The sequence below is a fragment of the Thrips palmi genome, unplaced genomic scaffold, assembly GCF_012932325.1.
Source record: "Thrips palmi isolate BJ-2018 unplaced genomic scaffold, TpBJ-2018v1 HiC_scaffold_19, whole genome shotgun sequence".
NCBI classification, from domain to species: domain Eukaryota; kingdom Metazoa; phylum Arthropoda; class Insecta; order Thysanoptera; family Thripidae; genus Thrips; species Thrips palmi.
In genome coordinates, this window is record NW_023144628.1 from 6,304,022 (window position 1) to 6,319,724 (window position 15,703).

Consider the following 15,703-nt stretch of genomic DNA (forward strand, 5'->3'; position numbering starts at 1 on the left):
CAGGCCCTTGCCCAGGCCCTTGCCCAGGCCCTTGCCCAGGCCCTTGCCCAGGCCCTTGCCCAGGCCCTTGCCCAGGCCCTTGCCCAGGCCCTTGCCCAGGCCCTTGCCCAGGCCCTTGCCCAGGCCCTTGCCCAGGCCCTTGCCCAGGCCCGCCACGGACGCGGGCACGGCGAACCCGCGATGCCCGCGACTCCATTTGCACGGCCACGACGCAGCAGCGGAGCTTTTGATGAAAAGGGGCAACCCCCCAAAAAAAGAAAATATGAACAGAGCCGCGCGGGCGGAGCGGCGGGGCCAAGGCGGGGCCGCTGCCGAGCGATTCGGAAAGTCGTTCTGTCTCTGTCGTGCTCGTGGGGCTCAGCGAGGGTGCGACGGAGACAGTGGCTGCTGCGTGTTCCAAAACCGCTGAAGAAAAGCGAACGCGGCGTCTCGCCGCGTCGTGGAGCTGCGGGGGAATCTGTTCTTATCATGGTAATGCAGTGCCATTGGCTGCGAGCAGCTTCTCTCGGGCCATTGAACGAGCGAGGAAGGCCCGACTTAGAGACTGTGCATAAATTTGGTGCTCAAAACGCGTCTATAATTTTGGCCACCTCCACCGGCCTTCTGGCCCACTGTGCGCCCGCTGCAGAGTGCACGAGTGTGGCACCCTTGTAGGGCTGTAGCGTCACTCGCTCGGTTTGACACCATTAGGACGGCGCTTTATGCTCTGTCAGGAAACTGGGACGGCCTGCCGGCGTGCCCAGGGCGTGCCGGCCTCGACCCTTGACTCGCCGACACGACTAGGATGACTAGGACCACCGGGGCGCCCTTTGGCCTTTCAGGTCGTGGAGGCCTTTGGCGCCTTTGGCGCCTTTGGCCGCGAGCGCCCAATTCCACATCATCCAGCCCGCTGTCCGGCAGGCGAACGCGCTGTCCGGGATGGGCCTGCAAGCGTGGCGACACGCTAATAGCGATGCGTTCCACGTGCGTTGGTGCGCGCGGCGGACGGCGGCACGCTACGCCACGGCGGCGTCCACTCTGTGACGTCACGCGGCCACGCGGCGCCACGAACGGAAGCAGGAAGTGGACGCGTGCGCGACCGTTGTGCGGGGGAGAGAGAGAGACAGGGAGAGAGGAGGGGGTCATGGAAGAACGCACCGCAACCTGCTGGCCTGCAAATGCGGAGACAGTTTGTGGTGTCTGTTGTGAAAGTGGAATTACTCATTGGGGCTTTGCGAAGCCCGGCGCAGCCAAAGCCCGCTCGGCGGAGCGAATCGGACAGGCGCGCCGCTCTAGCGCCTCCAGCGCCGCGGCAGCCCTTTGTTTTGCGCGCCCATTGGCCGATTGCCTGCCTTGCCTGACCACGGTCCACCCTGACGGCGGTCTTGTTGTCGTTGCAGATGAGCTAGCATGGCGGTGCGCGCGGAGAGGCTTCAGATGTGCGGCGGCCACGGCGGGCCCCACGGCGGCCACGGCGGGCCGGCGTCCCAGGGGCACCCGCACCACCAGCACACCGGCCGCGGCAACCAAGCGGGCCTGGGCGCGGCCAAGCAGGGCCAGATGCAGCACTACCAGTACGCCATGCAGCACCAGCACGGCCTGCAGCACGGCCTGCAGCACGCCAGCCCCGCGCCCAGCCCCACCAGGACGGCGACGGCGGAGGCGGCGTGGAGCGGCACCCCGCGCGCCAACCGCGCGCTGCGACCCCTCAACTCGCTGTCCGCAGGTGAGTGACTCGGTGCCTGGCCTGGCCTGGCGCGTGCGTAGAGTTTTGGCCGCCTCGACCGGTCTTCTGGCCCACTGTACCGTGTGACGCGTTACGCTGCGCTTGGCTTTGGCTGCTCCAGGGCTGCGCTGTTCTGCGGTCCGGGCCACAGCCTCCGGCGTGCCTCCGGGCAGTGCCTCTGTGCGTGTGCACCGTGCAGCCTGCTGCAGATTGACTCCGAGAGTCGTTTTCGTCGCCCCGTCTCTCTCGCACGCATGCGGCGCCCCGTACAGGTGCGGAAGAGACGGAGCGACGAAAGCGACTCTCGGAATCGGACTGCAGGACCGCAGGGCCGGAAGCCGGGCCGCAGCGCGTCGATAAGGCTAGGCTGGCGAGGCGCATGGCGACGCTGGAGACTGTTTCGCGCTGTCTCTCTCGCACTCGTGGGGCGTCCTGTGTCGGTGCGAGCGAGACGGGGCGACGAAAGCGACTCTCGGAATGAGTGTGCCGCCACCGCCTCCAGCGCTATCGGCCCGGCGCGCTCGCGCTCCAGCTCCAGCCTCTGTTGCGTCGCGAGTGTCGCAGTCGCAGCGCGCCAGCGCGCCTGCCTCCGATACCCTTATCTGCCTGAAAGGCTGACGGCGCCGCGGGCGCTGCTGACACTTTCACTTGACGCGCATCGCCCATGCCCATTGACGCGTGCTGCTGCACACTGAGAGTCGCCCTGTCTCTCTCGCACTCGTGGGGCGTGCCGTATGGGTGCGAGCGAGACAGAGCGACGAAGACGACTGCGCTGCGTGCGGGTGGAGGAGGCGATGACTTGGCCGTTCCGTGTGGTGGACCGTCCCGTCGCCGCCTCGAAATTAACAGTGAAAGCATCTGCGGGCTGATGCCCAACCGTCGCTCTGTCTCTCTCGCAGCCCTAGCGGCCGCCCCGTGAGTGCGAGAGAGACAGAGCGACGCATGCACCGCCTGCTGGAGCCGCGCCGCGCGCCTAATCGACCGGCAAAGCGAACGCTAATGTTGCGGGGATGCTGGAGGCGCCTCGGCCCCTGCCGCGCCAGGTGCGGTGACCGGCTGATTCCGCGTGTGCCGTCTCTCTCGCACTCGTAGGGCGTCCGGCATGAGTGCGAGAGAGACGGAGCGACGGCCGGCACACTGGCGCGTTGCGAAGTGCGCGGCGTAACACCGCCGCCTTTACGCCTTTATGCAGAGTAGGGCCGATTGAGACGAGGGACTCCATGACGGCGTCGACAAGCCTGCAGACGGGTTCCGAGGAGTCTTTCCGTCGCTCCGTCTCTGTCCGCACTCGCGGGGCGGGAGGGTGCGAGAGAGACGGGAAGCCTCTGTGGAATCGCTGGGCCAGGAAGCCGCGCACAAAGGGGTGGCTGTGCCAGCTATGCCGGCAGAGGGACGAAGACAAAAGACAAGACACCGGGCGTGTGGACGCTCCCACGGCGCCGCGGCAGGGCACCAGCAGGGCTGCTGGCCCGTGCCGACTGGCTTCAGGCAGTGGAGGAGTCGCTCGACTTATGAGATGGAATAAGGGCAAGCCTACGCCAAGCGTGTCCACCGAGCCGAGGGGTGACCCACTGTAAAATCTTGTGTGAAAATTGTGAGAAAGTGCTTGGCATGTCCAAGATTCATAACGCATTTGTCACACATGTTGCCTTTTAAGACCGAGCCCTTGTTGTTAAGTTTTCAAAATTTTCCTCTTCCACTCCACTGGTTGCCCGCGAGGCGGCGAGTGCAGGCCAGGCCGCGATATTGGTCAAAGATGAATCTCCTCTCCGCGCCTCGCCAGGGCCTCCCCGCATCGCCCCGCATCGCCGTCGCCGCCATTGTTTTGACCACAAGAGCCGGTGGGTCGGTAGGCCGGGCCGGGCGGGCCGGAAAACTCGGACGGATAGAGTGGGTCAGACATGGCCGGGGACGGGACGGGGTTCGGGTCCGGCTCCCCGCGGTACCTCTCGCCCCGCCCCGCCCCGCCTCATTTCGTCTTGTCAGGTGGCTCGTGGCCTTAAAGCCTTACTCCGGCGTGAGATGCTGCGCGTGATAAAGCAGAGCCCTTTACCGGCCGGGCCGCCCCGGCCAGCCTCCAGCCCGTGGGCTGCCCAGCCTCGCGCGCCCAGCCGGCCACACTACTTTAAGTTTCCCAGACCGCGCGCGCGGGGCAGCGGGGCCGCTTTGTGTGTTGTGTGCGCGCGGCGGGGCCGGCAGACTCATTCCGAGAGTCTTTCTTCGTCTCTCTCGCACCGATGCGGGACGCCCCACGAGTGCGAGCGAGACGGAGCGACGAAGAAAGACTCTCGGAATCGGTCTGCAGCTCGGCGCCCCGCGCGGCCGGCCACAGCGACGCGCTACGCGCTGCGTATAACGAAAACTCACTCTCACACACAGACGCACGCACACACGCGCACCTCTTGTTTTGTGAACGCATCCCGCGGCGCGGTGGGATTTGGGGTCACCCGTGCGGTGCGGTACTGATTCCGCACAGCGCCTCGTCCGCTCCGTCTCTCTCGCACTGTCCGGCGCGCCCCGTGAGAGCGAGGGAGACGGAGCTCTGTGTGGCGCTGCATGGCGCTGCATGGGCCGAGCGCGATGTGTGTTATTGTGTCTGTTTGGAGTGGACTGGAGCGGCGCGGCGCCCGGGCGGCGTGTGGGCCGCTGTTGGACGCCGGGCTGTAGACTGTCGCTCCGTCTCTCTCGCACCTCTACGGGACGCTTCATGAGTGCGAGAGAGACGGGGCGCGAGTCCGCCGACTGGGGCATGGGAAACGAAACGCGTCGCGTCGAATTAAAGCATCGACAAGGCTGATGCGCTCCGCCGCCGCCCTCGACGCTGCTCCGTCGCTCTGTCTCTCTCGCACTCCCCCGGGAGGCCCGACGAGTGCGAGAGAGAGGGAGGATTCGCTGGCACTAATTCGGCGGCGCAATTGAGCGCGGCGTGGCGTTCGCAGCGGCCTTTGCATCAGTACAGCTCGTCGGCCGGCCGGCCCGTCCTGTCGCCTCTTTTTTTTTTCCCTGCCGGTTTCGTCCGGTCATTCATCTGTCTGTCCGTCTGTCTGTCCGCTTGCCTCGTCACCTATCCGTGAGGTCTAATGACCCCTTTCCCCCACCTGCCGCGCTGCCCCGCCCTCGCCCTCGTCCCGGCGGGGCTAGGCGAGCCAGGCGAGCCAGGCGGAGCGCCGCGCAGGTAGGCAATGCGCTTGCTGCACGCAGGCGCGTCCTCGTGCTGCCTACCTGCGCGGCGATCGGCTCCGCCCGGCCTATCTCTCCGCGCGCGGATTGCAAACTGTGCTTGATCGCTCTGTCTCTCTGGCGCGCCGAATTCGGAAGTGCGGGAGAGACGGAGCGACGAAACCGACTCTCGGAACCAGACAACTGGCCCTGTTTGCCTCATCGGCGTGCCTAACCGCTGTCGCTGTCCCTGTGTTCCAGCCAAGCGGAAGAGCGCCGTGGAGCTGCTCCAGGAGTCCAAGGCGTTCTACGTCAAGTCGGACTGCGTGCTGGACCGGCAGCAGCGCCTGCAGCGCCCCACCTCGTCGCCGCCGTGCTCGCCCGTGCCCATCACGGCGCTGTCCGTCGTGACCACGGCCTCGTCGGTGGCGGTGCCCGCCGTGCCGCTGTCCAGCGCGCTGCTGTCGCCGCCGCCCAGCCCCAGCCCCCTGTCGTCGCCGTGCTCGGGGGCGGGGCTGGGGCTGGCGGCCGGCCTCGGCGTCGAGCCCATGCCGCCGGCGCCGCCCGGCTTCGAGCAGGAGTCGTCCAGTAAGTGGCGCGCCACCATGGCCACGCGTGGGCGGAGCACTGACCCGCCGCACGCAGCGCCCTTTCTCTCTCGCACCCACACGGCCCGCCCCGTGAGTGCGAGAAGGACAGAGCGATGTGCCAAACCAGTGAGCCGCTTGCCTGCCAGGCCGAGGGCTGCCGAGGGCGCCACGGAAAGCCGTGTAGTGAAATGAGCCGTTGTTGGTGTTTGCAGGCCCCGTGGCGGTGTCGCCGCGCTCGCTGCTGCTGCCCAAGAGCCCCCGCCTGGGCCTGGGCGGCCTGGGCCTGGGCGGCAGTTGCTCGGGGACGGGCAGCACGGCCAGCACCACGTGGGCACAGCGGCGCGCCGCCTCGCAGCAGCTGCAGTCCGACCGGCTGCAGACCAAGCTCAGGCGGTTGCTCAACGCCGACTCGAAGGAAAATGTCTTCCACGACTCTCCCGCCGGCGCTGCCGGCGCTGCGGGGGACGACGATCTCGACCACGCTCTTTCGGTGCGTGTGTGCACAGTACACATGTCGCACAGATGTTTGTGGGCTTTTATTGTCCATAGCTATTGCCAAATTTGTGCATGCAGAGGCTCTGTACAATTAAATGCATAAATTAGGGACAATATTCTCATATTTTGCTTAAGTAAAATTGTTCCGAATTCATGAACAAACTTGTACATAACTTACATGTTCACAAATGTCGCAATAGTTATGAACAGAAATTCCATAGGCATTTAATGTGTGGTAGTGAAAATGTTTGTGTCTGCAGCTGCTCCAAAAACAAAAAAAAAAAAGAAAGAGGGGGAATTGGTCCTTACTTTTATTTTCTTACTCTCCTCAGGCTGCTGGTGAAAGGGTTCTAGCGCGCTCCTACGGTCGCTCAAATTCCCAGACACACCACTCCTACTCTTCTAGAACATGGTCGAACCAAGCGTCCGGTTCGCTCCACAAATCGTTACCAGATCTCCATACCAGCCCAACTTCCATGCGCCATTCTGTACCCCGCTGGTCCTCCGACAACAGCAGCAACCGGGGCAGCTCTGCTAGTAGTCAAAGTGTAGAGGGTGGCGGCTACATGGATTACATTCATCGGAGAAGGTTTGTAAAATCGCATGCTGCACTGGAACTTTTCCATTGTAGTCCTGAATAAACCTGCTAATTTTTTTTAAAATTTTTCCTCTCAGTGGCAGTCAAAGGGGTAGTAGGACGCTGCACTACTCTGATGCCATGAGTGTGGTCTCGTCCGGCGGTCGCACTCACCAAAGCCATCGAAGCCAGCCAGCAGGGCCAGCAGGGCCGAGAGAGAGAGAACACAGTGGCGAACTGCGGAGGATTGGAAGCTCAGGTTCATCTTCAGGGACTCGCACTCACCGTAGCCACCCTGAGGGACGCTCGAGGGCCAATACAGTTTCTGTAAGTGCGGTTTGCAACCCACCTCCGCCTCTAAAAATGTGAGAGTTTGTTTCTCTAATTTTCTAATATTTTCAAAATTCATTGTTCTGATTCTCTTCAGGAGGTGTTGATGCGACAGGGAAGTGGTGGATCTTCTGCGGCTCTAAGTGGCATGTCGTCATGGTCTCCGAGGTACAATAGATCGAGAGCAGCTTCTCAATATCTCAATATGCGAAATGCAAGTGCAGAAGAAATAGAGGGAAGTCGTGAAAGTAGAGGCAGTCGTGGCAGCCTCGGGAGCAGAGGTAGCAGCCATAAAAGTGATCATGAAAATTATTCTTCTCCTCAGTGTTCAAGGTAAACAAATATTAAAAGCTGTGGTGAATCGTATCACAGTATAATATACCTATGGAACATTTAAAAATCTAATCTTGTTTTCTCTACTGGCAGGGTTGCTGAGTTGTGTTGGAACTTTGAACCCCGCAGACCCATATTACGATCCAAGTCAGATATAAGCCACCGTTATTCAGGCTCTGTGAATGTACCATTATCACCACCATTGCAAGATCCAGCCCAATTAGAACAATTCTTTGAACAACTGGGCCTAGACAACAATGAATTTCAGTGAGTTTAATGAGGAGTTAGAACTTAGAATTGATGCCAGCTATTGACATCTGTATTCACAATTTGATTTCTTTGTTTCAGGTATGTGTCTCGCACCCGGTCGAGCTCTTCAGATTCCCCTGTATTTTTTTCTAGTGTCAGTTCAATTGACTCAAATAATGCTGGATGGAGTGCACCTTGGTCGTCTCATACTAATGCCTTTTCAAGCAGTGCAGGAGGCACTGCTGTTACTCCTGGTGGGATGATGGGCAGTGGTCATAGTGGGAAGAATATTGAACAGCCATCCATAGTTGAACGTAATGCCCGCATTATCAAGTGGCTGTGCAATTGCCGCAAGGCCCAGAAAGAAATGTACCAATCTTTAGATAATGGCAATGTGAGCTGAGCTGCTGTTTATTCCAAGTCATAGTCTCTTCAAACAATAACTAGCTAAGGTATCTTGTTAACATGCTGATACTCTTTTATAGTGGTAGGTGCTCAATGCATCAGGGCATCAATAGGTCTTTCAAAGTCATAATTCTTTAGTCGTTTTTCATGTTACGGAAAAGTATTCTTTTCTTTCTGTCAATTTTGTGGAATCTTAGATGAATTGATAGACAAAATCTTCTGGTCATCAATGGCTATTTAGTTCTGTAAAAGTGTACCTTTGAAAACTGTTGAATCTCTCTTTATTGAGCCACTATCTATTTTACTCTATGTTCCCATCTATCTCAAAAAATTGTGATTACTTTGCTCAGTTTTTAAAACTTTTTTAATGTCATTCCTTGTAATTTCATAATTTCAGTAAGCGTATTCATTTTTTGTAAAACTTTCATCCAAAATCTCAGGGCAGTGCAAAATACAAGGGTCACTTGATTATATTTCACACATTTTTTTTTCTTGCTACTCTCATTAGTTATCCTTTCTTTCATGACTGCCTACCAAGCATTGCAGCTTGCTTTGACTTTGTTTTTATTTTTATTATATTGTAACTAGTCCTTTTGACTCTGTGACGAGCTGCTGAAATATCAAATTTATTTTGTCCTATCCTCACAGAATAGGGCAAAAAAGTCGGTTTCGCCAAGACAAAGTGTTGCTTTATTGATTGTTATTAATTTTTTGACCTTTCTTAAAGACCGTTGATGCCTGGACCCATGAAGGGTTCCTGTAAAATTTTAGGATTGTTAATGAAATAATGTTGCCCTGTTGCAACTAGTGTCTAGATGCCTTATTTTGTTCACATGAGCACATCTGAGCATGAATGCTGTGTGCGTGTGTCTGTCTTGAGACTGAGGAAAAGTCAAACCTACTGATTTACGTTGACTGTTGTTTCTCGTAGGTATACTCTACAATTTTTTAATACATTATTATAACTGTGATAAATTCCATAAAGTGTGCAATTACTCACTATAAAATGCAAAAATCCAATCTGTTAAAAAGTGTTTTGTTGTAGCACAACAGCAATTGCATTCCAAATGCAACTGTAGTCTAACTCAAGGTCTGGGATTATCCTAAAACTTGAAGTAATTTACCAATAACCTCTGTCCATATTTTTTGCAGTGCTGTTCTATTTGTAGCAGTCTAAATCCTCAATTCTTATCTAAACAATATTTGGTTAGAGTCTTTAGTCTGTTTCTCTACTCTAGACCTGACACATGGGTAGCCGTAGAATCCTATATTACTTGTGTACAGTGATAGTTTTTCTCATATTTGATTATATCATTTCACTCACAACTTGCTACTTAAACTCAGTTATCAATTACATTCCCTCTTCTTTGCTCATGATACCCAGGAAACTGTATCTTCTAGGGTATTTCCTTGCTAGAAAATAGCGCAAAGTAGACACCTATTATATGCATTTTTCATTATCATTCTTAGCTCAATTTTTTCTGTGTCAGTTTCTATTTTTAACTTATGAAAATTGTGATTTTGTCTTTGGTACTTTTGGGAAAAGAGTGTTTGTACAAGTCCTGTCTGATTTGGGTGTCGTGAGAGCTGTGGTATGAGCACATTGTTTATCGCTCATTTCTAGTCATGATACCATTTAAGATATTGTTCGAACTCCATTTATTCGCTCAAACATTTTGTTGTTATTCAATCTTAAGCACTTTCCTCTGCCTGATTGGTTCCTAGTTTTCTGTTCAGACTGTTGTTTGTGCTTCACCTTTGTTTCATCTATTGTTGAATGACATACTATCGCTCGCTATGATATTTGTTTGTGTTTGTCTGATTCTTTAAAATTGCTCTCAGCAATATTTTAATGGTAGTCAGTAGAAACTATTTTGAAGGGTTGGAATTCCCTCATTGCCTTATTATTATTAAATAATGAAAATTGTCTCAGACTGCATTGTGCTTAAATCTAGTCCATTTCTTTCAAGCTTTTTATGCAAGATCCGAAAGAGACAGTTCTGTTTTGAATTCTTCAGGTAATACATCATTGGTCTATTTTTGTCGCTGCCACCATATTTTCAAACCATGTTAAAGTGATTGTTGGGATGTCCTTTTGAGTCCATCAGATATTTTCAACTCACAGTTAGTCTCTTCCCTGCATTTAATTTTATTTTAGAAAACTTTTTACTGTATTACTCTTCTGTACTTAACAAATGACCAAATTTTTTTTTACAGTACTTAAAAGCAAATAATCTGATTTTGCATGCATGTCCCTTGGGAAGTATCTAATATGTATATCTCCTAAAATTTCAATTTCTTATGGAGGTAGGACTTAAAAATTCCGAATGTGTTCGAACTTATCGTATAGTCATCCTGCTCAATCATCCATACTCCTTCAGTGACTGAAATTAGTCCAATTTTCAGTTTTCTATAATCTCCCTGGCATGGAGTAAATGGATGTCATCTTTAAGGTTCCATCATCCTCTTTACATTATGATTGGTTTTGTTACTGTGCCTCGCACATGTATTCACAATTGTTACTGTGTATGAATTATTTATAATAACTATTAATGTATCTCAATATATTTTAGTTAGTTACTATTCTTTTAAAGAATAAAAATCAAGATTTACCTGAATTTATCTATGGCCTTTTTTATTGTGACCCGACCTGAATCCCATTCCTCTGGTCAAAGCATTAAGAATCGGTGACATCCCGACCGGTATCTAAATTACAAAAATTCAAATGCATAAAAGATTCTTTTGTGGTGCCTGCCATGGCCTGCCACTCGCATCGCGTTCGACGGCATGACAGACGCGTGACGGGCATCCGTGTGCGTGACTACTGTACTGCCCCAACGCTGTGCCACGTTCGGACACGTTCGGACACGTTCCCACGCTCGCCCGTCAGCGAAGTTAAGTACACGTTGGTGACGTCACGACCAGCAGGGCCAGGCGGGGCCAGGCGGGGCGAGCCGAATGGGTTGCCTGCCTCCCGGGCGGCAGACACACTCGCGCGGGCCCAGGTGCACCCCTCTCTGAATAAAACAAAAATGCGCAATATCCGACCTCATGCCCCCTGGCCTTTCGAGCACAGCTAGAACGTTAGCCGGAAAGAAACGGCGCGGGATATTTGCCAAGCACTACAGTGTACCGTAGTGCGAATGCGCCGCGCGTAGGCAATCCCGTCTGTCTTTTTTTCTTTTCTTTATTTTTTGTTTACCGCGGAGGCCGAAGCCGCAGCCACGTCAGCTCGTCGGCGAGTTACGGCTCAACATAAAAGTCACGCCACCGTCAACAACATGTTGTCGGTCTGCTGATAATGCAGCCTTTTTTCCCAGCTAAAGTAGTGCTGTCCTATGGTTCAGGTTCAGACCACGCAGACGAATCAAAGGAAGCAGAGCAAAAAGGCCTCGACTGCCCCTGTAAATACTGTCAATAGGCAAATAGGCGGGCCTTGGGGTTTGTGGTTGTTATTTTTGCCAAAGTCCCGAGATAACAAAATTTGAGATAAGATAAGAAGGGATACAGAAACATGAATATGTAACAGCGAAAGGCCAATAGAAAAGCCACTGTATGCGTTCCTTAATGCCCCCGTGGCCCTCTTATCTATACCACCCCCTTCATTCTATCCGCCTTATCCATTCTATCCTCGCGGCCTTGTTGTCGCCGCTCCCGCGCTCTCTATCTCTCCTCATGCCTCCGTCCTCCGCGGGCCGTCAGCCCGTCAGCCTTATTAGTCCGTAAGCACTGTAGACAGCTGGCTGATTCCGAGCATTCCTCGCGACCGCGCTCCGTCTTTCTCTCTCTCTCTCTCGCAATCCTACGGGACGCCGCGCGAGTGCGAGAGAGACGGAGCAACGAAAACACTGTTCGGAATGCCATTGCCTTCTCCTCGCTCGACACTCCTCCTTCATTATGCATGGAATTTATAAATGTAGGTGCCGCTGGCTCGCCGGGCCTAGCGGGCCCAGCCAACTGCCAAGCACTGTACTGTACAAGTCTCTCCCGCCTCGCCGTTGCGCCACGAGGACACGGATTATTCATGGAGGCACGCGAGAGGCACGGGTGTGCGTCGGTGAAGAGTGTAGACTCATTCCGAGAGTCCTTTCCGTCGCTCTATCCCTCTCGCACTCGTGGGGCCTCCCGTAGAGGTGCGGGAGAAACGGAGCGACGAAAACGACCCTCGGAATCAGTCTACAGTCGCTCGGCATTGCCGACAGGAAGGCCCCTTCATTATAATTATCCTCCTCCTCTTTGTTATTCGGAATCGGGTTTCCTGAAGCCGCTCTTTTATAAATAGGCAAAGAGCGCCGGAAGCCGGAAGTAGGGTGTGACTGAGAAGGGGCGAGAGGCCCGGGCGGCTCCCTTCCCTCCGCCCGATGGCTGCGGGGGTGTACACTCGGAATGAATAATGAATGGTGCTTCCCTCCCCTCCCGAATCTGCACCATTGATGTCCTCACCCACGCCTGCCTGCCCCAGATTAGGCAACCCTGCAGACGTTCGTTACCTTTTGTAGCTGTCTCCGCGGGATGGCCCACTGTAAAATTTTGAGTCCGTACAATTATTGTAGGAATGTGCTAGAATGAGCAAGAAGAGTTGCGGTGTATGTGCCACCCATGTTGCCTACTTACAGGCGTTTTTGCCACCTGAAATCTTGTACAATGAATGTGGGAAGTTGTTGTTGGCTCCGCTCGATCGCCCCGCCGGCACTTTCGACGCCTCCTCTTTCAACACTGTCCTGCACTGCTTCATCATGGCGCCGAGGAGAGCCGTGGTGGAAACGCCGAGTCATATGAATGGGGGAAAACTGCTGAGAAAGGCCGTCTACCGCAGGCAGCGAAACTTGCGCCAAGTCGAGTTTTCGCACTATACTCGGCGCCCCATCGCCGAAGACGTAAGAGGCGGCAAGGCGGCACCCTCGACGGAACGGCGCACGGAGCACGGCAAGATGGGCGCGGGCACGGCCTCAAGGGTGGAGTCGCGGGGGGAGTGGAGTCGAGAGCAGAGAGCGCCGGGCGACAAGAGCAAGAGGATGTGGGAGGGGTTGGCGGGGATGGCTGGATGATGGGATGGCTCGGCGGGCTTGTCGTCAGGGGCCCCGGGCGCTGGCTAGCGCTGGCGCGGCGGCTGGCTGAGTGTACACCCTCCCCTCGCGCACACCCAGCACACCCTCCGCGTGCTCCGGGGGTGTGCGGGCCGTACACCGCGAACACCGCGCCGCGCCAAGTTGGACAAGCTCTCTCGCCCGGATCGATGGTGAAGGGGCTGAAGGGGCTTCCCCCTCCCTCCCGGCTTCCCGGCCCGCGGCGTGGTGGTGCTTCGGGCTTCGGGCTTCGCCTGCTTCGTCCGAGCGCGCGGCGCACGCAGCACGGTCGGCACGCCGGTCGGGGGTATTGAACGAGAAAGTTCCCCTTCCCTCGGGCGGGGCACCTCGGCCCCGCAAACTACACTGTAGCCCAGCCCCCTCCCTTTCCCCCGGACAGCCCCCTTCCCCCGGGCTGAAGTTAGGTCGACAACTTCCGATTGGTCGGGAGCTTTGGGCGGGAACGGGGAGCGGCAGGAGCGGTGCGGGCAGTGCAGGGGGTGTAGGTTGTGTCGGGGTATTGATCGCGCCGTGGTGGTAGAGGTGGTAGTGCCTGCGAGCCAGGACGGCCAGGCAGGCCGCAGCGCGCAGCGCGGCAGGCAACAAAAATAGGTTTCTAAGTGCTCGCTGTAAAACGGAGCGGGGTGGGGCGGACGGCCGGGCGAGCGGACGGCGGAGTGGGAGGTCGTAGAATTTATATCCACGATTAGAGCGTTGTTGTTACTTCCACGGAGCGTCGAGTGGGTGGAGGGGAGGCGGAGTGAATGGATAGAAAAGAGAGGCGCGCTGTGCCGCACTGTGCCATGTCAACCAGTGCCAGCCGCCTCTGCGTGCTAGAACTTCCCCCCGCCACGCCGCCACGCTCTCTCCGTGTTTTCCCAACTATGTTAACTCGAAGACTATTGCAGTACGGAAACTGCGTTCACGCTTTTGCGACTTTACTGCGTACTACGACCGATTATTTCAGTAGCTTGGAAAATTTCCTACTGCACATATTCCAAACTTAATTGCAGACAGCTTCGGGCCGACGAATTATATGTGCAGTACGGCTTGGAAAATTCCATACTGCACATTTAATTGCAACCTTAATGCCGTACAGGCTACGGCGTTAGACGACTGACATGTACAATATGGCTTGGAAAATGTCCACACTGCACATACATCCAAATTTAATTGCAGCTCTACTGCTTCTTATACAATTTCTGTGCAGCCCCGGGTTAAAACTCTTCTACATCTCCTTTCAAAAAAATTAATCGCAGTACAGTACGGCTGTGACGCTGAAGGTCGCGTAGGGCGAACCGACGGATAGATGAGCAAAGCAGCCCTGAAGCTTGAAGACCGTCATTGCTACTGGAACTCATCAGCGGTGCTTTAAAGAATCTGCAGCAATGACACCCCAATATCTCGATACGCGAATCAAGCGCGGATATGGCAAACAAGCAAACCCAAAGGTAAACAGCGCTGTTTCGCTCGTACTGGGAAAAAGGAATGGCCACTGGAAGCAGTATGGCCGTACTGCGTTAATTTCAGCATGTAGTGCAGTATAGAAATTTCCGGCCGTACGCACATAATAATTTAGTTGTAGGACGCAGTAGGCCGTACTGCAATTAATTTTTGGGCATATATTTTCAGTATTGGGAATTTTTCCCAGTCGTACTGTACATAACGAAGCGTCTTGGACGCAGTACGGCGTACTGCGATAGCAAAATGTTTTTCGACGCCCGTACTACATATAGTCTTTTCCATGTTAATCGCCGCCCATCAAACTTGGGAACCGGTTTTTCCGCCGCCGTTTCTCTCGCACTTTAGCCGCCGTACTTGTCGATTATTTCGTGCATTAGAAACATGCTTGCTAGTGCGGAAACTAGTTCCACCGCTCGGGCAAAGTTGAGCGAGAGTGCTTTCGGGCCGGCGGAAAGGAGGGGAGTGCGGTGGAAACACTTCCAACAGCGAGCACTTTATTGGCAGTCCCGGAGACGATGACCACAGGCTGCAGGCACGGCTGTGGTGTAACGACGCGGCATTACATACCCGTGTTGCCCCGCGGCCTCTGCCCAACCTCCACTTGGCCATTAAGCTCTACCTTTTCCCCATTATTCCTCCTCCGCTTCGCCCTGCTCCGCCCCGCTTCGCCGCGTCCTTCGCCTCTCCTTCACTCGACGGCCTGCTGACGCCGCCGACGCTGACGCCGCGTGACGGGCGAGACGAGACGAGCAAAGCCGCAGCCGCGCAGGCACGCCGATGGCCGCTCCGGCCGTTCCGGCAGCCCGAGCCGAGCCGGGCGAAGCGAGGCAAAGCCGCAGCTAAAAGCAGCGCGGCGTCGCCAGTCTACGCCAGTCGGCATGAGTCACTGTAACTCGTATTACGGAGCGAGGCAAGCGAGAGGCAAAGCGGCCGGAGCGCGGCATAGAAGGACAGCGTGATAGAGCGAAGCATGGGGCAAAGCATGGCGCGGCGCGGAGCGGCACGGAGCGTGAACACAGTGGAAGCGCGCTGATGGTGCGGCGGCGAACCAAGCGGACAGCCGTGTGAAGGAGAGACGCCGATAAGAGACGCTGGCCTGTGGCTGCCTGTGGCGCGGCCGGCCTGCGGGCCTGCGCTTTGCCGTGGCTTTGGCCGCGCCTCCCGTCCCTCCCCATTCTATCCCCGCTTCTATCCGAAGGCCCGAAGGCCGGCCGCCAGGTCTACCGCCAGGCCGCGGAGCCGGGAACGGGAAAGCAGCCAAGCTTCGGCTGCCTCGGAATTGAGTGAATGTGGTTAATTCATATTCCCACTGGCACAGGCAGTCACGCCG

The 15,703-nt window shown here is 55.5% G+C and overlaps 1 protein-coding gene across 1 annotated transcript; it reads left to right on the forward strand.

Moving 5' to 3' along the window:
* The first annotated feature begins 1,469 nt into the window (after positions 1 to 1,469).
* On the forward strand, positions 1,470 to 10,465 carry LOC117646506. The gene is made up of 8 exons (XM_034387511.1): positions 1,470 to 1,705; positions 5,126 to 5,452; positions 5,667 to 5,944; positions 6,282 to 6,538; positions 6,625 to 6,853; positions 6,954 to 7,189; positions 7,283 to 7,456; positions 7,538 to 10,465. Exons 1-8 carry the CDS (start codon positions 1,540 to 1,542, stop codon positions 7,839 to 7,841), a joined length of 1,971 nt encoding a protein of 656 aa, XP_034243402.1. The 5' UTR covers positions 1,470 to 1,539; the 3' UTR covers positions 7,842 to 10,465.
* Positions 10,466 to 15,703: the final 5,238 nt, after the last annotated feature.

Bases quoted from the DNA above. Each gene is read 5' to 3' on its own strand.
- LOC117646506 (XM_034387511.1), top strand. From the start codon at position 1,540: ATGCAGCACTACCAGTACGCCATGCAGCACCAGCACGGCCTGCAGCAC. The intron at 5,945-6,281 runs GTGCGTGTGTGC...TACTCTCCTCAG, and splicing joins ATCTCGACCACGCTCTTTCG to GCTGCTGGTGAAAGGGTTCT. The intron at 7,190-7,282 runs GTAAACAAATAT...CTCTACTGGCAG, and splicing joins TCTTCTCCTCAGTGTTCAAG to GGTTGCTGAGTTGTGTTGGA.